At 46.5% G+C, this 26,088-nt stretch overlaps 1 protein-coding gene across 7 annotated transcripts in view; it reads left to right on the forward strand.

The window, feature by feature from the left end:
* The window catches only part of LOC129839304 (septin-9-like), a 90,468-nt gene that overhangs the window by 52,258 nt on the left and 12,122 nt on the right, over window positions 1-26,088 (forward strand). For 5 of the 7 annotated variants that reach the window (XM_055906623.1, XM_055906626.1, XM_055906624.1 and 2 more), the window contains 4 exons: window positions 19,693-19,869; window positions 23,364-23,492; window positions 23,599-23,680; window positions 23,788-23,925. In XM_055906623.1, coding sequence (XP_055762598.1) covers window positions 19,693-19,869; window positions 23,364-23,492; window positions 23,599-23,680; window positions 23,788-23,925 — 526 coding nt within the window. Of the gene's footprint in view, window positions 1-3,810; window positions 3,907-18,844; window positions 18,988-19,692; window positions 19,870-23,363; window positions 23,493-23,598; window positions 23,681-23,787; window positions 23,926-26,088 lie in introns of those variants that run through there. The other 2 variants (XM_055906627.1, XM_055906628.1) reach the window with 2 other exon arrangements.

Here is a 26,088-nt window from a genome sequence, read left to right on the forward strand (position 1 = left end):
CATACTTCCAAAGTTGTGGCAAAATGTCTTAAGGACAACAAAGTCAAGGTGTTGGAGTGGCCATCACAAAGCCCTGACCTCAATCCTATAGAAAATGTGTGGGCAGAACTGAAAAAGCATGTGCGAGCAAGGAGGCCTACAAACCTGACTCAGTTACACCAGCTCTGTCAGGAGGAATGGGCCAAAATTCACCCAACTTATTGTGGGAAGCTTGTGGAAGGCTACCCAAAACTTTTGACCCAAGTTAAACAATTTAAAGGCCATGCTTCCAAATACTAATTGAGTGTATGTGAACTTCTGACCCACTGGGAATGTGATGAAAGAAATACAAGCTGAAATAATAATAATCACTCTCCTGTTATTCTGACATTTCACCTTCTTAAAATAAAGTGGTGATCTTAACTGACCTAAGACAGGGAATATTTACTAGGATTAAATGACAGGAATTGTGAAAAACTGAGTTTAAATGTATTTGGCTAACATGTATGTAACCTTCAACTGTATGTATGTATATATATTATATATCTGGGAGTTTTTTGGCTCTGTTATGTAACACAGCTGGGAAGTGTCACTGTAAAACTGAGAGGAAACAATCCACTAGATAAACGCCTTGGCTAAAACAAACCTCTGACCACAAATTCCGACAGTTTATCTACTTTGCGGCCGCTGTTCAAACAACAGGCGCACGGCTCTTTCAAAAGAGAGAGAGTGTGTGTGTGTGTGCGTGTGTGTACCTCGAGTGCAGAAAAGTGCAGATGGAAGCAAACAAGGCCAGGGTTATTGTAACCTTGAAGAGCAACATACAAGCTGAGGTCTGAGATGAGTCAGGAGCAGAGTTGGAGGAATCGTGTAGCATTGCTGGAGTGCAGCACAGTCCCCGAGGGAGTAGTACAGTGTGTATATGGAGGATTAGAAATGGACTGCATGAACGTGCATGTCTTCAGGGTGGAGAGCGAAGAGCAAGTAGGGCTAGGGGTTTTCCTGACCATGTGACTAAGGTCAGAGTTTATCCTGGTCTGGTCACACAGTCAGAAGTCTGTCCCTAACTCTAAACTGGCCTTTTTCTGTCTATACCATGTCTCCCATGTGTGCAATGAGATTATGGCTTCATCTCAATAGTGTTATTGGGCAGAACTGATCTAATCCTAGTGGAAATTCGCTATCACTTATCCGGTTCCCTCAGATGAGTGTGGACGAAGAGAAGGAGAGGAAGCCACTTTGGACTAGAGAGATGCTCCCAGGCCTCAGATGTTTTCATATAGTTGCATGCATCCTCACATGCGGTCTCCATCTGCACCACAGGGGAGCAGAGCAGCCTCGGCTACAGCTCAACAGGAAGTCGCTTGTTTCTCTCCTTCCCAGATAAGCTTGGCCAGATGTTCTCTCCCTCCTCCTCCTCTGTCCTTCTTTATCCCTTCTTCATAACTTCTTCCATCTCTCTGGGTGGGAGGCTGAATGTCTGTGTGAGTCACTCTCTCTGCTGAGTCATTGAGGTGACTTGGTTAATCAGCTCCATGTGTTCTAATCATTGGGTGGGCCTCTCCAATCAGATCTGACCTCTAGTCCAATCAGAGAGCTCCCCTCTGGGGTTGTGCCTGCATGGGTCTCCAGTTGCCTGTTCGGCCCACACAGTTTGATGTGATTATACGAATATGGCCTCAAGATGGCCTCCAGAAGTGGGGTAAATGACAAAACAAACAGAATGACAAACAAAGCTCTGGCGAGACGTTCAGCCAACGGAGCAACAGCCGCCTAAGAGCTGGGTCATTTAATAAGGTTCTGGCACAATAATTCTGATGTTTGTTTGCAACTGCAAAACAAGGAAGTGGCTCCTGGGTCTCATCTCATTATCGTGGCATGCAATCAAGATAAGGAAGGAAGTCTGAATGTGATCTCTCACCCACAGACTTCTCTTTGCCAAAACAGTATTCCGAGGTCTATTAGCTGAAGGGCTGAAGGGCTGGACTCGGATCAGTTGCTATGGTCATGAGCGTACAGTAATAATTGGAGGATGCCTGTTCTAGGACTTCCATTTCTATGGGCCGGCGACTTAGTTCTTTTGCGACGAGTTGGAGCACTGAAATAGACTCAGTCATTGAGCAAACCTTGAGTTCCAATTTAGAATTCGCTCATCGTGACAGGGTGATCATTCCGAACTAGCTGCTATTCCACAAGACCAGCTAAATGTATGTCGGTCGTTGATTCAGTCCCAGTTGATCTCTGGGTTCTCACAAGACGAGGGAGAGCAACAAACAGACGTTTGTGTTGCAGTGTTTTTATGCTGCAGATGAACAAATCATGGACCATGCAGGGCATACTACATCACCTGCCCTACATTGAATCAGAAACCACATGCAGCTCGCCTAGCTGCAATATGAGTCATTTTTGGGGGGAAGAATGAACAAACACACTACTGATGTATTCCTAATAGAGCCTCGACCGAAGAGCCTGCAGGTGATGATCTGTATTAGTTCAGGAGAAGACGACCCGCTCTCTCATATCCATCTCTCACTGAGACCGGATGCCTATAGGGCCAGGTGCACAAACCATGTGGTCCAATACATACACAATCCACCGAAACCATGACAGGAAGGAAGTGTTTGTGCTGAATATGAGAAAATGTCTCTTGGGCCTCGCATCAGCTTGCAAATGTGGGGAAAAGCTTGTTAGATAAGTGCAGTACAGAGATGTTTCTCTTTCCATCTTTCCACCCGCTTGTGATAAAACAAATGATCTCTTAATTCCAGTAATCGGATAAGAAGGAAGCTGGTTTCGGCATTGAAAGGATTGTGATTTTCATAGTGTGAATACAGATTTATGATAGACACAATTCCACAGACGTTGCATGGATAGGCCCACGTAACAAGTGATTGTAGCTAGGAAACCCAAAGAAAATACCACTAATGTATTTCAGTGTACGTAGACATGATGAAGACCAAGCTCCGCAGTTATTGCATGCAACAAGTGAACGTATGAGACCAAAAAGGAAATCACACATTGTACTCTTAATGTTTTGAATTACAGTCGACGGAGCTGTTTCCAATAGAATGTTTCATGCGGAGTCTGATGACTCTATGTGATGGTATTCATTCGTCAACCGGGACATATTCCTTTAGTCATGGGGCTGTGAGAGGCAGGCATTAATGTGATGGATGGAGACTCATTTTAACCCAGGAGGAAAAAGAGCCAGGAGGAGAGATGACCCAGTGTCCTCCTCACAGTACACACACAGTGTGCATACACACATATATACACGCTCAGACACACACATACAGGGAGAGACACACTGCGTTGAGCATTGGGAGGGAAGGGACAGATGGACATCAACACACATACTCTCTCTTTCACTGAATACACATTTGTTACAAACATTTTTTTCCTTTTTTAAGCACGTGCAAACTGTCACAAATGTTCTTTCATCTTTCCGTTTACACCTCTTACACACTACACACACTCACTTTTCCTGTCAAACACATACACCCTTTTCTCTCCATTTCTCAAACATATGCACTCTTAAAACACACTCCTTTCCTCCCATGTCCAACTGCCCCCCCCCTGCACGCACGCACACACACACACACACACACACACACACACACACACACACACACACACACACACACACACACACACACACACACACACACACACACACACACTGTGCCTGTGTCCAGCACATTCACAATGCTCCCCATTCAACTCTCCCTGAATGAGGGGTGTGGCATGCCTGCTGCTGGCTGCCTGGCTGGCCTGCTTGGGTGTAGAGTGGTTGGTCATGTGTCCAGGCTATGAGGGCGTGGCCTGGGAGCAGCAGCAGAGCCTGCCCAGCTGGAGCAGAGATCAGGGTGGTTGAGAGGAAAGACAGGAGGAAGAGAGAGAGAGAGAGAGAGAGAGAGAGGGGCTAGGGTGAGTGTCTCTGGTTTTCTGTTCGTTCATAACATGCTACGGCTTGTTGTTTCTCTGATTTGTGTGTTTGTGTGTTTCCTTTTGTAGAGAGGCTGGAGGAGTGATAGAAAGGAAAGAGAGGGATGGCGGGGTTGTTCAGTCTGTGTGTCTTGTCTGGATGGGGTTTTGGAGCAGAACTGTGTAGTGTGTGACAGCTGTATTTGTCAGGGATTGGAACGGTGTCATAATAAAATTCAGACCAGACTTTTTTTTTTTATGTCTGTCTTTCTCTTGTTCCGTTGTGCTCTCTGGGAGAGTTGGGAGGGGTTACTGCTGCCCCTCTTTTAGGTTACCCCCCCCCCCTCTCTCTCTCTCTGTCTGTTACTCATCCCCCTCTCTTTACTCCCCTTTCCTCTTTCCTTTGTGCTCGGCCCCATTCAGCTTGAATAATCAATCTGCCTAAATGGATGGGGAGTATTTATTGACCAACCATGTTAGTCCTAATTGCTCCCTGTGTCGGGATTGTTCTAGTTTAACTTTGATCAATTGCAGTGGATTAGTAAGTATGATTTAATTTTGGCAACCCAATGCACCTGCTCTCTGGTGGATTGCTGTAGCAAGTTCAAGGTGAGTTGAAGCGTCAGGCCACATTTTCTGCATGAGACTTTCTTCAATGGAAGAGCGGCCCATTCCTTACAACCCAGCCCCTCCGCTTCACTTGCCTCTCAAGAAAGGAAGAACCACGTTTGTGCCCCATCTTATGTGACTGACCACGTTCCGTTCCCTGTTTCTGCTGTTGAAATATCAGCCATTTTGCTTCTAGTTCCAGTTCTTGTCCACATGACCTCCATTTTACCCGACAGGTTGTATTGTACGCAATCCACCAATAGACAACGATCGTTGAAGACAGTAGAACAAGAAGCAGCAGTGTAGCTTTCTGCTCCAGTCGTCACACCATAGTACACGTCAGATGTTCTAGATGTCCTTGCCTTGGGGTGTCCGCCACACTGTATCCCTATATGTTCAAGGAGTGATACTGTTAGCTTAACTGCAGTCAACATTTGTGTGTGTGTGTGTGTGTGTGTGTGTGTGTGTGTGTGTGTGTGTGTGTGTGTGTGTGTGTGTGTGCGTGTGTGCGTGCGTGCGTGCGTGCGTGCGTGCGTGCGTGCGTGCGTGCGTGCGTGCGTGCGTGCGTGCGTGCGTGCGTGCGTGCGTGCGTGCGTGCGTGCGTGCGTGCGTGCGTGCGTGCGTGCGTGCGTGCGTGCGTGCGTGCGTGCGTGCGTGCGTGCGTGCGTGCGTGCGTGCGTGCGTGCGTGCGTGCGTGCGTGCGTGCGTGCGTGCGTGCGTGCGTGCGTGCGTGCGTGCGTGCGTGCGTGCGTGCGTGCGTGCGTGCGTGCGTGCGTGCGTGCGTGCGTACAACAGCTATGCAGCGGAGACAAGAAAAGTGATCTCAGCACCAGTGTAACAGATGTGACCGGACTTCTGGCTCTGTTGCGTTGTGTTTTTAAGGAAAGGACTGTCCAGCCAACGATCCCAGTCGATTGTTATTTATTCTGACGATGGACACAAGGAAGCACATTAGATGTGTAGGACAACAGTGTGTTGATGGCTGTAGATTCCTGATTCCGCTGTTGGCATGGAAATAACTGTGAATTAGCAGGGGCTAATCTCGAGCGAGCTAACTCACTCTTACAGCAATAACATACGAAAGCACATCCCAGACATCCGGACAATATCTAACAGGTAAAGTACACGTATGCACTGAGTATACCACACATTAGGAACGCCTTCCTACTATTGAGATGCACCCCTTTTGCCCTCAGAACAGCCTCAATTCATCGGGTCTTGGCCTCTACAAGGTGTCAGGGATGCAGGCCCAACATGGCCAATGTTGACTCCAATGCTTCCCACAGTTGTCAAGTTGGCTGGATGTCCTTTGGGTGGTGGGCCATTCTTGATACACACGGGAAACTGTTGAGTGTGAGAAACCAAACAGCGTTGCAGTTCTTGACACAAACCAGTGCTACCAAACCTTGTACAAAGGCACTTACGTTATTTTTGTCTTGCCCATTCCCCCTCTGAATGGCACACACACAATCCATGAATCAAAATCCTTCGTAGGCTTCATCTACGCTGATTTGATGTGGACATCAATAAGGGGTCATAGCTTTCACCTGGATTCACCTGGTCAGTCTATGGATTGGAAAGAGCATGGTGTTTTTATCTTTTTTGTATACTCGGTGTATATGCACATCAGGATATATACATAATGAACTCGTACACATTGTAAATATAACATTTAAAATATAGTATTTCAGAACGTGACCTACCGCTTGCGTGTCACTACCGGGAAGAATTTACGTTCACGATCTCCCCCTGACCAATGTCATAACACCTTATTGGTATGTAAATTCAACCAACCAATAGGAATACATAAACATTGAATACATATTTCTGCGGTGTCAAGAGGAAACATAACCAACCCTGTTACAGGTGTTTAGTCCATCATTCATTAGTTCACCACCGCTTTAGAGTAGGAGACACTGACGTTATATTAAAGTATATTAAGCTGTAACGTCTTTACAGCTTCTGGGCTAGCCGCTACCTAGCCGCTACAGTTATTAACCATCAACACAATAAACAAACCGTTAATTAGCTACATTAGCCCACAAGGGAGGAGTTGCATTGTGATTACAGTATAACTGTTCGCTACTGCGTCCACCATTTTGTTTCATGCTTTAGTTACTATTCAGCTCACAGGCAAGGTGGCAGGACTGAACGTGGGTCACACACTGTAGCAAAACACTTCGGGAAAGCAAAAATCTGTCCCATTTCACTCTATTTAAAAAAAAAAGAAGGTTTTCTCACCACTGAGACCGACCCTGTTCAGGTGACTATCCTGGAGGTAGAGAGCTCTTAAGAGGTGGATCTGTGGCCTGTTATGCCATAAACACCATAATGAATCGTGTTCTTAAACAGCCTTTCCTTTTCTCATCCAATGACAGAGGAGTCTATCTACCAGACCCCACTGGGAGGTTAACAGTACTGTTAGTGTATATGAGAGGGGGGACGTGAGCAGGGAGGAACAGCAAACGCGTCATTTCCTGTTATAGGCGACCGTTGTTGGTGAGACGGCGAGGGGCCTGTGGCAGCATGTGCACAGCGGGCTATGTGCCCCCCGGCCGTATGACAGCTACACAGAGTCACGACGACGACGTGATAGGACGTCCGTCATGATCGTTTTGAACAGTACTGGGTGACGGGGTACGCATGGTCCTCCTTGGCGTGGTATTCGTCAACAACGCATACTTGCAATCTATTGACTCCATTCACAGTATCAATCGGAATGATTTTTAGAGGAATAGCTTCTGGGTTACGTGTCACCTTTGCCTGGCGTTAAACTAACATCTGTCGGGATTAGCCAGTCATTGCAGCCGTCGTTCATTTGCCAGTGCTGTTTCTAGATCAGATTCGGAGAGTATTAGATCTACCTCTGGTGTAACAGGATGACATTCTTTGATCCCCGTATGTCCTCTTTAATGTCCTCTTTGCTGGCCTCTGTTTGTGCTGTCTGAAGGGTACAGCCAACAGTCTGTTTGAACCCTGTTCTGTGATGACTCTTACGTAGTGGAGCATGTTCACGTCGTTAACAGGGAAATTAGACCAATGTTTCTGGCCCTGTTGAACACACGATTTAGGAGATACGAGCAAACAATTTGATTAATGTCCAGACATCTGTAAACCCTTTTTCATTTTTAAAGTCTATTTAAGCCCCTTATTAATGCGTAAAGGAAAATGTAATTTGACTTCTGTGGTTGTTCTTGGCCATGGGAGGGATCATAATTGCATATCTTCCAATAACAAAATGTGTGGAAATATAAAGGGGTAACTGGCTAATAAAACTAATTGGAAACATTTGAATGTGTAGCTAATTGCAGCACACGCAGGCACGGAATGAAACAAATATCTTGGAACGATCCCCACCGTGTCTTCTCAGGCCTCGTCTCAGGGCACGTTATCGTCTCATTCCTCCACTCTGAACGTAATTACATTTTCCTCTCATAAGGAAGAGTAACAGTTTTCAGTGAGTATACAATATATTTTTTAAACCACACAACTTCCCTCTTTATACTTGGTGGTTGTGTGACTGCCATACACCAGTTCCCCCAGTTCCCTATAATGCTGCTCTGAATGACTCTGTGGCTGAGTTCCTTTCAGTCTCTCTTCCCTTGTTCTCAGAGGCCTGGAGGGTTTTATAGTGTTGTGGTAGGTATATGACTTAAAGCAGCTGGTTCGCACACGGTGTCCGTCATGGCACTCAACAACACAATAATGGCTGCACTTATGCTGGGCCTTTCTCTCCTCTCTTATATATTCCATCTTGCTCTCTCTCTTGCTCGCCGTCTTTCACCTTGTCTTTGTAGCATGGGCCTCTCTCCTCCCTTATATTATCCTCAATTGTGTTTCCTTCTCTCCATATTTCTCACTCTGTCACTGTATTTACAGCATGGGCCTGCCTCTCATGTTCTCTCCCTCCATCCCTCACTCTCTCTCTCTGTCGCTGTCTATGTGGTGGGCAAATTTCCCGTGTGGAAAGCTGTCTTTTAACACCATCTGCTTTGGGCCGCGCAGGGCCAAAGGTCACATTCTCAGGGGGCTTGACGAGCAACGGCAGTAGTGAAAGATGAAGTGAGCCAGTAGCATTCTTCACCCACCTTCATCTGAAGCGTGTGTGAGGAGGCAGGGGGAGTGCTTCTGTGTGTGTGAGTGTGTGCTGTCCACCGTTCTATTCTTCAAGCCCACTGTATCGCATGCTATGGTCTTATTGCAGTAAAGCGGCACGTTGACCTCCTTAATCAGCTGGTTCCCTTTGGTTCAAAGGACGGATGGGAGATTGAGTGAGTGGGATATCCTCTTGGATGTACTCTACAGAACAGTTACGCATGTCCCCCTACTGTACCTAGCCTCACCTCAACGGACTCTTCCAGCCTTCCATTGACCCCCAAGTTCTTTACCAACCGAAACATTACCTATTTATGTCAATCACACAGTTCACCCTTCCTGTATTATACTTACTGCTAAAATGTTTCTTCTATTCTACTGAGCCATTTACTTTATTCATATATTGTATTAGTTGTTATTGTGGCGTTGTCGGCGGAACCTGCAAGTAAGCCTTTCGCTGGACGGTGTATCCCATGTTTATCCTGTACATACCACTAGTACAACATGGAACTTGAAACCCAGTACTTGACTTGGTCCTCTTGGGAAACAGGGTGTCCAGCATTGCTCTCCACTCGTTTTCTGCGTGAGGACTTTTCCAGTACACAGCATGGGTTTAACCAAACAGGAGTAGTGACCAGGTCATCTCCTACCTTACAATCGGAACGTTTCTTGATACCCGAGTTCAATCAAGTACAGGTCTAACTGATACAACAGCAGAGGTGGAATCTTATTAAATAGTTTGGGGTATGGCCTCGTCACCGAGCCAGATGCCGATGACAGGTAGCCCTTTGCTGTGCCGCTGGAACCCAGAAAGGAGTTCCAATGACGGGCCTGAAGGTTATTATAGCGGGGTGGTGGTGGGGAGGTGGATGGTTGTCAAACTGATGCTGAAAAACAGGAACTGAGAGAACATTGGTAAGTTGACATAAATACATCTCAAGATTTACACCCCTTGGTTGAGAGAAAGGAAAGTGATAATTGTCCAAGATTGAGCCCGTAGGTTAAATTGTCCAAGAGTGAGCCCGTAGGTTAAATTGTCCAAGAGTGAGCCCGTATGTTAAATTGTCCAAGAGTGAGCCCCTAGGTTAAATTGTCCAAGAGTGAGCCCGTAGGTTAAATTGTCCAAGAGTGAGCCTCTAGGTTAAATTGTCCAAGAGTGAGCCCCTAGGTTAAATTGTCAAAGAGTGAGCCCCTAGGTTAAATTGTCCAAGAGTGAGCCCGTAGGTTAAATTGTCCAAGAGTGAGCCCCTAGGTTAAATTGTCCAAGAGTGAGCCCCTAGGTTAAATTGTCCAAAAGTGAGCCCCTAGGTTAAATTGTCCAAGAGTGAGCCCCTAGGTTAAATTGTCCAAGAGTGAGCCCCTAGGTTAAATTGTCCAAGAGTGAGCCCCTAGGTTAAATTGTCCAAGAGTGAGCCCCTAGGTTAAATTGTCCAAGAGTGAGCCCCTAGGTTAAATTGTCCAAGAGTGAGCCCCTAGGTTAAATTGTCCAAGAGTGAGCCCCTAGGTTAAATTGTCCAAGAGTGAGCCCCTAGGTTAAATTGTCCAAGAGTGAGCCCCTAGGTTAAATTGTCCAAGAGTGAGCCCCTCGGTTAAATTGTCCAAGAGTGAGCCCATATGTTAAATTGTCCAAGGGTGAGCCTGTAGGTTAAATTTGCAAGCATGTGGAATGAGCATTATTGTGCCACACTTATAGGTTATAAGGTAAGCAGGTGAATGATATTCCAGACATGGCTAATAGGAAGAGCAGAACAAAACTCTATGCTGATGATGATACATTTGTATTCATTCCCAAATAATGGGAAACCGAGTGAATTATGGTATGCTGCTTGAAGTTAAACCAGCTTTCAGACCAGCCTTCCTGATTGAACTTTTGTAAATTACTTTTTTTTTTTTTTTTTTTTTTTTTTTTGGGGGGGGGGGTGGATCAGCTTAATATTGCGGAAAGAATGTTGCTTCCAATGTAATTGTCTGCATCATTTCCAATCCCCCATATTTTTTGGGGGTAAATATACATATCCATTCACATATGCATACATATACACATATATACATACACATACCTACATAGACATACATACTTTTTTTAAAGAGTATACCTTTATTATTATTCCCCGCAAACCCTACCACCGATCCCCCAATTGGAGTAAACTGATAAACATTTCTGTTTTTACCTTCAATTTATACATCTTATACACATTTTACAGACACAGTCTACTTTATAATAGTTCTCTCTTGTTTGTTCTTAGTCCTTCCTCTATTTCTGTTGTCCATCCAGTTTGATTTCCACTTGTAACTGTGCTATTTCACAATAGCTCCGCACCTATACACATTTCACAGATCCCGTATGCCCTACATTGTTTATCTTGTTATTAGTCCCACCCTTCAGCTCCACTCAACCTTTCCCATCTATCTTCCAACATCATCCATTTCGGATTTGTATTTGCCATATATTTTTCAACTGTGCTGTGATGCTTCACAAAAGATTTGAATCTTCCTATTCTCATAGCTTCCACGGATTGTAAATTAAAAATAAACATTTTTGCTAAAATAATTATTATATTATTGATTGATTGACTATGGCTTTTCAAATCCCCCAGTATTGCTATCTAAATTACTTTACAATACTTTACTCTATGTATTCTAGAATGCCTCTTGCATGCATGTCTTGTACAGTAAGCTATACAGAGGATGAGTTGCTCCTATTGCAGTAGTCACTATTGCTCTATGTCCAATAGTAGGATCTGGTGCCATCCTGCCGTGCCTGTCTGTCAGCCCTCTCCCACACTGCCCCATGTAATCCTACCATCCAGATATCTGCTCAAGAGAGCAGAAGGAATAAAACTTAACGATCGCTTCATCTCCTGTAAAAGAGGGAGGGCGTGAGCGAGAGAGATGGAGGGTGGGGGGAGAGAGAGTGACCATTTGGTTGGTACAGGGCTGAGACCCCAGCAAATCAAATCAAATCAAGTTTATTTTATATAGCCCTTCGTACATCAGCTAATATCTCGAAGTGCTGTACAGAAACCCAGCCTAAAACCCCAAACAGCAAGCAATGCAGGTGTAGAAGCAAGGCGGCTAGGAAAAACTCCAAAGAAAGGCCAAAACCTAGGAAGAAACCTAGAGAGGAACCAGGCTATGAGGGGTGGCCAGTCCTCTTCTGGCTGTGCCGGGTGGAGATTATAACAGAACATGGCCAAGATGTTCAAAATGTTCATAAATGACCAGCATGGTCAAATAAAAATCAGGAATAAATGTCAGTTGGCTTTTCATAGCCTATCATTAAGAGTTGAAAACAGCAGGTCTGGGACAGGTAGCACGTCCAGTGGACAGGTTAGGGTTCCTTAACCGCAGGCAGAACAGTTGAAACTGGAACAGCAGCAAGGCCAGGTGGACTGGGGACAGCAAGGAGTCATCATGCCCGGTAGTCCTGACGCATGGTCCTAGGGCTCAGGTCCTCCGAGAGAGAGAAAGAAAGAGAGAAGGAGAGAATTAGAGAGAGCTTACTTAAATTCACACAGGACACTGGATAAGACAGGAGAAGTACTTCAGATATAACCAACTGACCCTAGCCCCCCGACACATAAACTACTGCAGCATAAATACTGGAGGCTGAGACAGGAGGGGTCAGGAGACACTGTGGCCCCATCCGATGATACCCCCGGACAGGGCCAAACGGGAAGTATATAACCCCACCCACTTTGCCAAAGCACAGCCCCCGCACCACTAGAGGGATATCTTCAACCACCAACTTACAATCTTGAGACAAGGCCGAGTATAGCCCACAAAGTTCTCCACCACAGCACAAACCAAGGGGGGGCGCCAACCCAGACAGGAAGATCACGTCAGTAACTCAACCCACTCAAGTGACACACCCCTCCTAGGGACGGCATGAAAGAGCACCAGTAAGCCAGTGACTCAGCCCCTGTAATAGGGTTAGAGGCAGAGAATCCCAGTGGAGAGAGGGGAACCGGCCAGGCAGAGACAGCAAGGGCGGTTCGTTGCTCCAGAGCCTTTCCGTTCACCTTCACACTCCTGGGCCAGACTACACTCAATCATATGACCTACTGAAGAGATAAGTTAGAGAGACACAACTAGCCTGATCCCAGATCTGTTTGTGCTGTCTTGCCAACTCCAAGTCCTGGTGTGACAATTGACACAAATGGAGTTGGCAAGACGGAACAAACAGATCTGGGACCAGGCTACTGGGACACAAGGTCACCCCCTAGGAACTGGGACTTTAAAGGAGCAGACCGTGTTGTTAAGCGGATCAGTAACGGTGTGTGACCAAGAAGCGGATGATGCCTCGGCTTCCTCCCAAAGCCCAAACGGAGAGGCATGACATCCTTGGCATCCATGTGCTAAAGGGTTGAAGAGAAGGCATAGACTATCTCTTATCTGAGCCTTGCAAATAGGATCTGTCACAATGTGTGTTGCCCCAATTATGAGGAAGCAGCTTAACGGGTGTGATCTCCTCAGAAGTCCAGAGACCTTCAAAGTGGATTGCATGACTGGTGCTGGAGTTGTCATTCTTTATGACCCGTTGTCTTGTGAAGAGACGAGGACCAGACCAGTCCCGGATGGACCAGCTCAATCATTGACCACACAATTCAAACAGCGTGGCCCAACCTCAGGCCAAGTTACACGTTGTGCATGAGATTAATCATTGTCATGGTCTCGCTCATCCATGTTTCCCTTCTCTGTGGTATCCGGAGTTCTGGTATCATCAAAGGTTGGATTTGCCTCAAAGAACAGAGAAGAAAAAAACACAACAGAAAGGCAACCAAAGAGGTTGTGGTTTAAATTGGAAAGGTTCCGGAGTTAACACGTTTTGAATAAGGTTCCGCCAAACTGTTTTATTTAATATATCGAACCCAAAAGAAACCGAAAACACATCTCTCCGCAAACAACCAACCTATTGTCTCATAACTCTACAAACATGTTTGAATGAAATTCATAATATGAATTACACTCCTTGAATATTGTATTTGGGTCAGTATGTGTCTGATATTATGAATGTCAGAATGACAACAGAACAATATTTGGTTATGGCTGCATGTAAATCAGTAAGGGATCCTCCGGTGCAGACTGGGCGGATTGTATCGGAGGAGGAGGAGAAGAGAGAGATCCTTTGGGAACGCCGTGTTGGCTGGCCAGGCGCACCGGGTGGGCACAGGGTGCATGTAGGTTAAGGGGATTGCTTTTCAACGAGGAGAATTTGAATTTCAGTTTACTGACTGAATCGGAATTGACCCCAACCCTTGAGGGGAGTGTGGTGGCTGTGCTCTTTAAGATGGTTTGTGGTTTGATATGCTATAGTAGTACTAGTGCAACACCGCTGTCCGCTGGCATGATTAACATAAATCCCCCAAATTCTCTGTTAAAGATCTTGAAACTGTCAGTGTAGTTGTCATTTGAAATGAATCAGAAGTGCTATTTATTTTTATTTTTTTACATGTTGACTTTATAGTCTTCAGGGTGGCATATGAGTTGATACATGTCTCATCTAAGCCTCTTCCGTTGTGTCTCTACTGACAAACAGGAAACCGTCAATCTACCACCGAGCCTGAAACTTCCCGCATGGGGTTGAAAGATGTAGCTCGTGCTCAATCTTTACTAGAGAACACTGATTTTATATTACATAATCACATTCATTATACATGACAGTAGAGGTTAGATGTGGCACTGGTGCTATCCCATACCATAACCACCACCAACGCAGTCCCCTATGATACCGTGTAGCATAATTGGCTTTCAACATTCAGATCTCAACCGCTTCGTTACACAAGATAATTTAACTTCTAAACATCTTATTTCCACCCTTATTCGTTCATGGCATCTAAATAGAATCCTCCTCATTTGACCAAGGTGCTGGGTGTCCACAGTGATCTAGTGTAACAGTATTCTTCTTGCGTTGTGTACAATCAATCATCGACACGAACTCCAACTTGTAGCACCAGTCATGGAGCTTTATTCTGACAGGAACAGCACAAAATTGCACGTCATGCAATGCACGGCTCACCATCCAACTCTGCACTCGCGCACGCTGGTTCGGTGCTTGTCCACTTCGGCATGTAGTTACCAAAATAATACAATTACAATATAATATCTTTAACAATGTACCTGATAGAAACAGCACAAAATTGCATGTCATGCAATGCACGGCTCACCATCCAACTCTGCACTCACGCACTGTACAAAATATACGAACCCCCCCATCCCCACCAGACACAGTAAGTTGCTAGCTAGTATTAGCTGGAATTCTCTACAACAAAATGCACAACAAATATTCACCAAAAAACGCTGCATCTTACGTGTGATGTTCGAATAACATTTACAGACAAATTGATATAAATTGTACATTTAAATCATCCCTTGGGAGTATAAAAATCACTTCTGACGTACAGTGCTTTGCAACCAACAACGTACCGCTGGTTTGGTGCTTGTTCACTGGGACGATTCTAACTGAAACATCCTACCTCGTAAGGAAGCTACGCAAACCAGCCAATAAGATGCCATGTTGAGTAGGTGAAGGCAAGACAAAACGAAAACCAAAAACCCATTGGCTTAACAATAAAGTGGCAAGGGGAATCACCAATATAACCCTGTTACACTAGGATGAGTGTAACGAGCCAGTGTTTAGATGAGTCAGAGGTGGTTCCCAATGGAGCAAATCTGGGTGTGGAGTCTGGAAACAGCAACTGTTGGGGTCTCATCCATTTTATTCATTCATCCATGCAAGGAAAATGAGACTGGACTGAACCTTTAAACTCAGCTATGTCAGAAAAGCACCACATGCTTTCCCTTAATCCTTAAATCGCTTGTCACACTCAAGTCAAAAATGTCAGTTAGCCTTTTCCCAACCCCAGTCGTAACAGTTGTCTGTTTTCAGAGTTCTGGTAAACACTGTGTTTTGTAGTCAGTTTGAAGTGTTAACAAGTGGAACAAATACTTTGATATTGTGTTTGAGGGTTCATTCTGGGGTCAGCTTGGCACGTGTTTTTACAGATCCAATATCTCATTTTCCTTTGAATAAGCAACAGCTGCTTTGTTGGGCTTAGGGGCCCTTCGTCTTCAGTTTGGATGCAACGTGTATTGAAGGGGGCTTCACATCAAATTAGGGTCATTAGCGTGAGCTAAGTTTAGAATGTGTTGCAGTCATATTTTCACTGGTCAGTTTTAATCAGGTGATTCAGCTAGAGACCCAGCAGGCTACAAAGGCTACCAGTGCTCTGTAGAACAGTGTTTACGCCTGGAAGCTACTCTGACTCATAAAAGGAAGGCAAGGCGTTCTATAAAAGCCTGGATCCTCAAACGCCAATGTTGTTTTTCTTGTAGCTCATAAATGATGAGGAAGGGTCCTTGGAAGGTGAAATGTTTCTGGCTAGGCCTATGGCCAGACTAGGCTAGAGACGAGAAGTGGACATTAATTCCATTCCCTTACTTTTGATGTGTGTGTGTTGTTGTGAAATTGTTAGATATTACTTGTTAGATAACACTGCACTGTTGGAGCTAGAAACACAAGCATTTCTCTACACCCCCAATAACATGTGTATTTGACCCAATACAATTAGATTTGATCAGTGGTCACTGTCACTGAGAGTGAAACTGCTCGTTCTCGTCTGTTGTGCCAGTCAAACAGGAACAAAGAATTCCGACAGCAGATTCTCAGACCTGAGTGAAGTTACTGCCATCAGCACCCTTTTGTCTCCTTGCTCACACACACACACACACACACACACACACACACACACACACACACACACACACACACACACACACACACACACACACACACACACACACACACACACACACACACACCCCCCCCCTGGCGCATGGATTCATTACAAAACATTGTTGGTCTTAAAGTGTGTGTGTGTGTGTGAACATAGAAGTTACCCACCAGATGGCACAGGGGGAGCTGGCATTGTGGTACCCAGGGGTGGGATGGCTCATAGACCCTTAATATGCCATCAGTGCCGGTTTGTATCCTGTCTCTTTCTTAGAGCGGCTGCTTCCTGCACTTCCTTACTCTTTTTAAATGTATTTTAGTTAACCCTTATTTTACCAGATACGTTGACTGGACACATCTCATTTATGTCAATGACCTGAGGAATAGTTACAGGGGAGAGGAGGGGGGATGAATGAGCCAATTGGAAGCTAGGGATGATTAGGTGGCCATGATGGTATGAGGGCCAGATTGGGAATTTAGCCAGGACACCGGGGTTAACACCCCTACTCTTACGATAAGTACCATGGGATCTTTAGTAACCACAGAGAGTCAGGACACCGTTTAACGTCCCATCCGAAGAAATGTATTTTTTATTTAAGACAGTACCCTACACAGGGCAATGTTCCCAATCACTGCCCTGGGGCATTGGGATATTATAATTTTAGGGGACCAGAGGAAAGAGAACCTCCTACTGGCCCTCCAACACCACTTCCAGCAGCATCTGGTCTCCCATCCATGTCCCGACCAGGACCAACCCTGTTTAGCTTCAGAGGCAAACCAGCAATGGCAGGCAGGCAGGCAGGCGCCACAACATCAACAAAGGCCCTGTACATGCCATTGTGTCATGCTTTCCCTCCCCCTTTAACATCAAATGAGCACTCTGTGTGTACTTCTACAGTACAGGGGAATAAGGGATACAAGGATAGCAGTAGGGGCCAATGCAGTTTTATCCGACCAAAGGGTTCACATTTCCCCATTTGATCGAATGTTTAATGTGAGCTTAATGAAGGCGCATAAAGAAGTTGAGTGCTTTGCCGGTTGAGGGAATATAAAAACAAAACCCAATACTCTGACGGTGATGTGTGTTGATTGATGACGGTAAAGAGGCACGTCTTTTTCTTCTATGAAATTCGTATTCTCCGGACCTTTCAGCCAAGCCGCTCTGTGGTGTCTTAGCCTCCATCAATCATCACAGGGTCTGGGAAACCGAAGGTCGAGACTGTAGCTCCACACAGATACCGGCTAGTGAAGGTGTGGTCCAACCCAACCGGCCCCACCTACTCATTCTCTTCTATTGTGTTGTCTCACTCTGACTATTAGTGGAGAAGAAAAGGGCGTTCAGTTCAGAGATTCCCAGGCGTTCAGATATTCCACTGGGAGTCCTACATTCTGGGGTGTGGGGTTGGAAGGGTGTGTGGGGTTGGAAGGGTGTGTGGGTGGGAAGGGTGTGTAGGTGATGTATGCGTGTGTGGTAGTTACTGGGCGAGGGTCCCGTTTGGCACTGAGATTCTAGCTCCGATAGAACAGTTGGTTGCACTGTTTATTAAAAGTTTATTAGCAGCACTTTTCCCAGGGCTTCCATGTGGAAAGTCTCTAGTACTTCCTAGTCCAAATAAAAGAACGCTCCTACTGTAATGGTTCCACAAAATGGTTACATATCGTGTAGAAAGCGATTGGGGAAGTTTCAATACGTGGCATTGAATTTAGTGTCAGATCTGAGGCAGCAGGTTTTATGGGCATACTCACAATTGTCGTTCTCAGACATGGGCAGGAAATAAGGTGCATTGTGACAATGACTTCCTGTGTGCAAGGTGGAACAAAACGCAACAGTTGAATCGTCAGACCCAGCGTGCTAAAGAGAGAGGATGTGGATGCTAGTGTGATGAACAGGAAACCCAGAGACTGCGGTGAAGTTTCCGCTGTAAAGACAGACATGGCTGTTGATGCTCATCCATATTCATCAGGTCGACAGGCACACAGCTACAAGGAGCAGGGCGAGGTGGTTATAATGACCTGTCACAGACAGCTGGAGCTGACGTTGTCAAACTCGAAAGGGAGTTCTACTTTCTCTCCTACTGTGAGTGTACTGTATGGGCACAAAGTAGAATGTAAAGCACTGGAAACGACAGCCACAGTTCCCCTTATCTGGAGCACGTTCATAGTGGTCCGTGTTTACAGTTTGGACATTCGTCTTGAAGTTTGTCTGTGGACCTTCTGATCGCATGTTTGAATTCATTCACAGCAATTTTGGTGGCTGTGAAATGTCTCTGTCTGTGGTTTGGAGTGTCTGTAGACCTCGAGCAGTAGATGATACCACAGCACGCTGTCAAAAGGGAAGAACACCCAACTGTCTCCTCTCACCACGCCGGGGCTAACGTGTGTGTGGTGTGTGTGTGGTGTGTGTGTGTGTGTGTGTGTGTGTGTGTGTGTGTGTGTGTGTGTGTGTGTGTGTGTGTGTGTGTGTACATGCAACAGTTGAAAGTAGCTTGTTGTCTGTTCAGTAGGCTCGTCCAGACACTGCTTTGGCAGTTAGCCTTGCTACGATAGACAGTCAGTCATACCTTCTCTTCAACGACTTTGGACTATTTTAGGTCTACTTCACCGCAGACTGTACTTTTCATCTCCCTGCCTCCCAGCCACTCACTCAGGTGAGTGGTAACTTGTAACTGCTACTATTCTACAACACGAGTCTGTGTACCTTCTTTTCTGTTTTTTGTAGTTTGAAATATTGTGAGTACTACGTCCACTTCACAGCTGCAGCTTGCCGCCGTTGTTCACACACGCATGTACGTCTTCAGATTTATGTGACGTAGGGGAGCGGATGTGTTTTTGTCCACTGTTCTGCGTGTAATTTATTGGGCTATAGTCTATAGGTTGTAGGCTGCCTCACTCAGTTTAATTCCTCAGGGATCCGTGTTTGTCTGTTTTAAGACGGTTGGGTGGGGGGAGGACGGGGGGGGGGGGGGGGGTCTGAGTCATTTCATGCAATGTTTTGTGTTGGTGTATGAGCGTCTTGTCCTGTGGCTACAGTTGGACTCTGGTTAAGAGTCTGAATTATTGTGTGAGATGGAGGTGTTAACCGTGATACCCATAGCATATATTGTTTACCAAACATGCCACTCCCGTTGTGTAGAATCAGTTTGATAAGTTACGTTTGTCCGGTGTAGTTTGAGTTCAGTACAGTTTGATATAACCAGCTGGAATTCAGTGAACTGTCGTGATATCTACTCATTGATCAGCAGCTATAGTGACGAGTGAGATGGAAAATGTTTATCGTAATGTTTGTCAGCATGGAACTCTCCTAAATAAAATGTTCCATGATGAACACTGATATCTCTCTCTCACATCATCAGGGTCAGAGGTCAAGCCGAGCCACAGCAACATGTCCGCGCCGCCACACCCGCAACCCCCTGCCAAGGGAGCTTCACATGGCGCTGGTGACTTCAGCTACGTGGGCATCGACGCCATCCTGGAGCAGATGAGGAGGAAGGCCATGAAACAGGGCTTTGAGCTCAACATCATGATCGTCGGTGAGTGGTGTTGAACAGTGAACACACGCAATGGAAAACACACACGCGTGCAACACACACCCTTTTGAGATCATGGATGTGAGGGAATGGTTTTAAACACACGTGAACACACACACACACACGCGCACGTCCTCACCATCACATCTGTTACGTCCACCCATCCCCAGAGAGAGAGACTTTCTGTTCTAAACACTGCATTTAAATGTTTTCAAAGTCAAACTGTCATTGGGAAATGAGCCTGGAGTGAGTGCTTGTGCTTCCAGGACTAACTAGGGTGAAACCCCATTGGGGAATCCTTATCCCGAGTGCTCCTGAGATTGGTGCACACTACACATAGTGGCATGCATCCTTCAGTATAAAAGAAAGCTGTCGGGCAGAGAGATGGTGGAGTAATGATGCCCATTAATGGTGACAAGCTCTAGCACACTCCACTCTGCCCTCAGCTCACCACAGCTCGCGCGTGTCTCAGTCACCAGATCTCAACCGAATTGAACAGTGGCGCCTGAGACAGCGTTTTCCACCAACAAAACACCAAATGATGGAATTTCATGCAGAAGAATGGTGTCGCATCCCTCCAATAGAGTTCCAGACACTTGTAGAATCTATGCCAAGGTGGATGGAAGATTTTCTGACTCATGGTGGCCCAACGCCCTATTAAAGACACTTTATGTTGGTGTTTCCTTTATTTTGGAAGTTACCTGTACTTTACCACGGTGAGAAGTGATTAAAGCTACAAAGAGCATGTTGAAGGACCTCGAGTCTCTCTTCCCAGCCTAGATGTCTCTGTGTTTGCGTGGCTGTCGGAGGGGATGGTGATAGAGTAGAGCGCGCGGACACACACACACACACACACACACACACACACACACACACACACACACACACACACACACATATAGTGTGCTTGTATAGGAGCCCTGTGGGAGTGTGTATACATACTAGCTGCCATAGTGGTTCTGAGATCCTAAAACATTGGAATGTTTTTGTTTAAAATAAAGGTGGCATCTCAAGGTACCAAGTCAACGAAGACCCATCTGGGCAAGGTCAAAAAGTACTACTTTCTCTTGTGGGCACGCCGTCACTGATATGCATCACAATCCTCATAGTTGTTTTCAGCAAAGTGCAGCATTCAGTCAGCGCTTTCAGAGACGTCAGAAACTTGTGCCCACTTGAGGTGGAGTGGTAACGTGGGAGAAAGGCCCACCTGTAGTGGATGGGATAGTTCATGAGCAAAGGGTATGTTGTGCAATAGTGCGCATACATGTTATAGTGGTGTGGTGTGTGAAACGTGTAGTGGTGTGTGAGACGTGACTCGCATGATAAATGCCAGGTTAGAATAGAGGGTGGTGTTATGGGACCTGTCCATCAAGCCCTGATGGTTTAAGATAAAGAAGACATTTGATAAGGTTGTTAAAAACAGGGATATAGTTGATCCAATGACCTACAGTATCCAGGGTCAAACTTGATGTGAAGTTGTTTAACTACTGTAGAAATGCCTAACTCTGATTGGTTGGTTTTGAAGTGGCCGTTTTGGCTATCCTCTATGACCGTCTCTCGCAAACTCTGTCCTGGGGCCCCCTCTGGGTGCACAATTAAAACATTTTGCCCTAGCGCTACACAGCTGGGGGGGGACAAGACAGAGTTTGACACAGCAGCAGTAGTCTCTGTCCCTCTCAAAAGGCATTGTGTGAAAGGTCAGTGGATATGTAAATCAGACTCGTAAGGCCTCTCTGTGAGATGAATTACCCTAATCCCAGCCCTAAAGCCCCTTAGACCGCAGCAGTGTCCCCGATGCATAAAGGTTAATTAAGCTGGCACGGCTGGGCTGCCGATGCCTGCTGCTAATGGATGCCTATGGGGAATCAATCAAATGTATTTATAAAGCCCTTTTTACATCAGCAGTTGTCACAAAGTGCTTATACAGAAACACAGGCTAAAACAGCAAGCAATGCAGATGTAGAAGCACGGTGGCTAGGGAAAACTCCCTAGAAAGGCAGGAATCTAGGAAGAAACCTAGAGGAACCAGGCTCTGAGGGGTGGCCAGTCCTCTTCTGGGTCTTGGTGAGGAGTGTGTGGCCCTACAGCAGGCTGGAATGACCCTACAGCAGGCTAGAATGACCCTACAGCAGGCTAGAATGACCCCACAGCAGGCTAGAATGACCCTACAGCAGGCTAGAATGACCCTACAGCAGGCTAGAATGACCCTACAGCAGGCTAGAATGACCCTACAGCAGGCTAGAATTACCCTACAGCATGCTAGAATGACCCCACAGCAGGTTAGAATGACCCCACAGCAGTCTAGAATGACCCTACAGCAGGCTAGAATGACCCTACAGCAGGCTGGAATAACCCCACAGCAGGCTAGAATGACCCTACAGCAGGCTAGAATGACCCTACAGCAGGCTGGAATGACCCTACAGCAGGCTGGAATGACCCTACAGCAGGCTAGAATGACCCTACAGCAGGCTAGAATGACTCTACAGCAGGCTAGAATGACTCTACAGCAGGCTAGAATGACCCTAGAGCAGGCTAGAATGACCCTACAGCAGGCTAGAATGACCCTACAGCAGGCTAGAATGACCCCACAGCAGGCTAGAATGACCCTATAGCAGGCTGGAATGACCCCACAGCAGGCTAGAATGACCCTACAGCAGGCTAGAATGACCGCACAGCAGGCTAGAATGACCCTACAGCAGGCTGGAATGACCCTACAGCAGGCTGGAATGACCCTACAGCAGGCTGGAATGACCCTACAGCAGGCTGGAATGACCCTACAGCAGGCTGGAATGACCCTACAGCAGGCTAGAATGACCCTACAGCAGGCTAGAATGATCCTACAGCAGGCTGGAATGACCCCACAGCAGGCTAGAATGACCCCACAGCAGGCTAGTATTACCCTACAGCAGGCTCGAATGACCCTACAGCAGGCTAGATTGACCCTACAGCAGGCTAGAATGACCCTACAGCAGGCTAGAATGACCCTACAGCAGGCTGGAATGATCCTACAGCAGGCTGGAATGACCCCACAGCAGGCTGGAATGATACTACAGCAGGCTGGAATGACCCTACAGCAGGCTAGAATGACCCCACAGCAGGCTAGAATTACCCTACAGCAGGCTAGAATGACCCTACAGCAGGCTAGAATGATCCTACAGCAGGCTAGAATGACCCTACAGCAGGCTAGAATGACCCTACAGCAGGCTAGAATGACCCTACAGCAGGCTAGAATGACCCTACAGCAGGCTAGAATGACCCTACAGCAGGCTAGAATGATACTACAGCAGGCTGGAATGACCCTACAGCAAGCTGGAATGATACTACAGCAGGCTGGAATGACTCTCGTCTTTCACAACTTGTGTGTAGGGTCTCAGTTCAGAGTCAGGAAAGCTATTGTACATTCACAACAGGTGAGAAGAGCCTCATGGTTGAGGAGAAGCCCCTCTGTTTGTGTGTGTCCAGACCTATAGTTCACCCCTTGTGTTGGTCTCTAACAGGTCAGAGTGGTCTGGGGAAGTCGACCCTGATGAACACCCTGTTCAAGTCTAAGGTCAGCAGGAAGTCTGTGGTGACCACCCCCGAGGAGAGGATCCCCAAGACCATCGAGATCAAGTCCATCAGTCACGGTAACACACCCACACATACACATACACGCATACGGATCTGTGGTAATCAGTATACATTTAACAATGTAATGCATGGCATGGATTTCTCCTGTGTCTCTCTGTCTAGACATCGAAGAGAAGGGCGTGAGGATGAAACTAACGGTAATCGACACTCCCGGCTTTGGGGACCACATCAACAACGAGAACTGGTGAATTGTAGTTTTTTTTTGTTATCCCTACCACAGAGTGAATGACTGGGTCGTCGCCTGTCTGTGAACTCCATTTCCCATGTGCCCCCCCCCCCCCCCCCCAACAGCTGGCAGCCAATCATGAAGTTCATCAATGACCAGTATGAGCAGTACCTGCAGGAGGAGATCAACATCAACAGGAAGAAGAGGATCCCAGACTCACGGGTTCACTGCTGCATGTACTTCATACCACCTACTGGACACTGGTGAGTTATGGACACTCACACACACTCTCTCTCGCTCTCTCTCTCTCACACGCACACACACACACACACACACACACTCTGTTTGTCTGGGACTTCACCACTTCCTCTAGACTGCCCCCCTTTTCTTTCGACCACTTGTAGATGTCATCTTGTCCACCGAGACTCAGAGGTATCGCTTTGGGAATCAGGTTTCACAAAGACTCAGATGCTATAGTACCCAATCGTATAGACTGTGAAAGCAAACAATGAGTGCCAGGGAGACTAAGACCATGTATGTACGACAAAGCGTTTAGGAAACGTTTGTATATTTGACCAGGAACCGCGACTTGGCAAATGTTAGAGAATTACTTCATATTAACTAACTGAAATATAAACATCAAAATCCTAGACATTCATGCAAAGTTAAAAGCATTTTATTCTAATCGACGGGGAAATCGTGAAGTGGCTTCAGTATGTCTCAGTGCATGTAAAGATTCTGTCAAGGTCCTGCAGTCTTCTAGACGTGTATGCATTACTAACAGAATAGTTTTAAACACCCAGGTTGTGGCTGTTTGTCCACTAGTTATTCTCTGGAGTATATTGAGTGTGTGTATCCCACTGTTTGACACACTCCCTCACCTCCTCCTTATGACACCACAGCTGCATAGTGTGTGTGTGTGTGTGTGTGTGTGTGTGTGTGTGTGTGTGTGTGTGTGTGTGTGTGTGTGTGTGTGTGTGTGTGTGTGTGTGTGTGTGTGTGTGTGTGTGTGTGTGTGTGTGTGTGTGTGTGTGTGTGTGTGTGTGTGTGTGTGTGTGTGTGTGTGTCTATGTGTGTGTGTCTATGTGTGTGTGTCTATGTGGCAGCTCTACAGTCAGTGCATTGTCCAGACACTCTTTCGCAAAGCACGAGCCAAGGCTTTTTCCCTCATTCTCTCTCTCTCGTCCCAAAAGCTAAAATGCCTCTCTTCCCCTGCCAATCCCCTCCCTCTCTCACCCCCTTGACCTCGAGTGCCCCCTAATCCCCCCCTCCCCCCGAAACAGGCTCTCTTGGAAACTTCCAAGCACCTGTCCCCTCTAGGGACCTCTTAATCAGGACTGGAAACGGGGGGAGCAGTAAGTAGGATCTTCTTTACTGCCACCAGAAGACTTCAGAGCAGGAGCATAAAGAGGAGTCCTACCGTTCCACTCACTGTGGGGCTGAAGCTACAACCTGGCACTGGGCTAGAGAACACAAGCAACAGGCATAGGGATGCATAAAATGCACACACACACACTGTCAGCAAAAGCAGATGGGATGACAGGAGCTGGGGGAAGAGACACTAATAATGTGTTGAGTAGCCAATGCGCCTCTACAGGACAATCTAAGGATGAAACCCTGGTGTTCTTACAGCACTATAGATCTGACTGTGGGTTGAACCTGGCCCTGTGGGTTGAACCTGGCCCTGTGTGTTGAACTTGGCCCTGTGGGTTGAACCTGGCCCTGTGGGTTGAACCTGGCCCTGTGGGTTGAACCTGGCCCTGTGGGTTGAACCTGGCCCTGTGGGTTGAACCTGGCCCTTTGGGTTGAACCTGGCCCTGTGGGTTGAACCTGGCCCTGTGGGTTGAACCTGGCTCAGGGTCTAGACTCAAAGGTTCTGTAACTATTCTCCCAACTCCCGTTTTTCTCTCCTCTTCATTGCTCTCACAGATGACTTCTCCTCTATGGTTGAGGTCTGCAACAAGGGCCTGGAACCAATTACTAACACACCATGCCAAGGCCATGGCTGCGTAACAAATGACCCCCTGTTACCTATTTAGTCCACTACTATTGACCAGGGCCCCTATGTCTCTGGTCAAAAGTAGGGAACTACATAAGGAATAGGATGCCATCTGGGAATGAGCCCATGTGTCTAGCACAGCTCCATGCTTTAGTGCCATTATGTCCGTAATGGACACTACACTGAATATTCAGCAATACTGGCATCCCATATCACCAAATAATAGCAGAGACACCAAGTTTTATAGCCCAATGGTTGTGGCTCTTTTTATTGTCAAACTTCAATTTGGAGGTATTAGGCCTTGGGTAAGTAGTAGTACTTTAAGTGTCAGCAATTTGCTTCAAGGTCTCTTTTAGTAGCTCGACCGGTTTTCCATCGACGTAGGATGCGTCCCAAATGGCACCCTATGCTCTGTGGGCTATGGCCA

Source organism: Salvelinus fontinalis, chromosome 40 (assembly GCF_029448725.1).
Source record: "Salvelinus fontinalis isolate EN_2023a chromosome 40, ASM2944872v1, whole genome shotgun sequence".
In the NCBI taxonomy this organism is placed as follows: Eukaryota; Metazoa; Chordata; class Actinopteri; order Salmoniformes; family Salmonidae; genus Salvelinus; species Salvelinus fontinalis.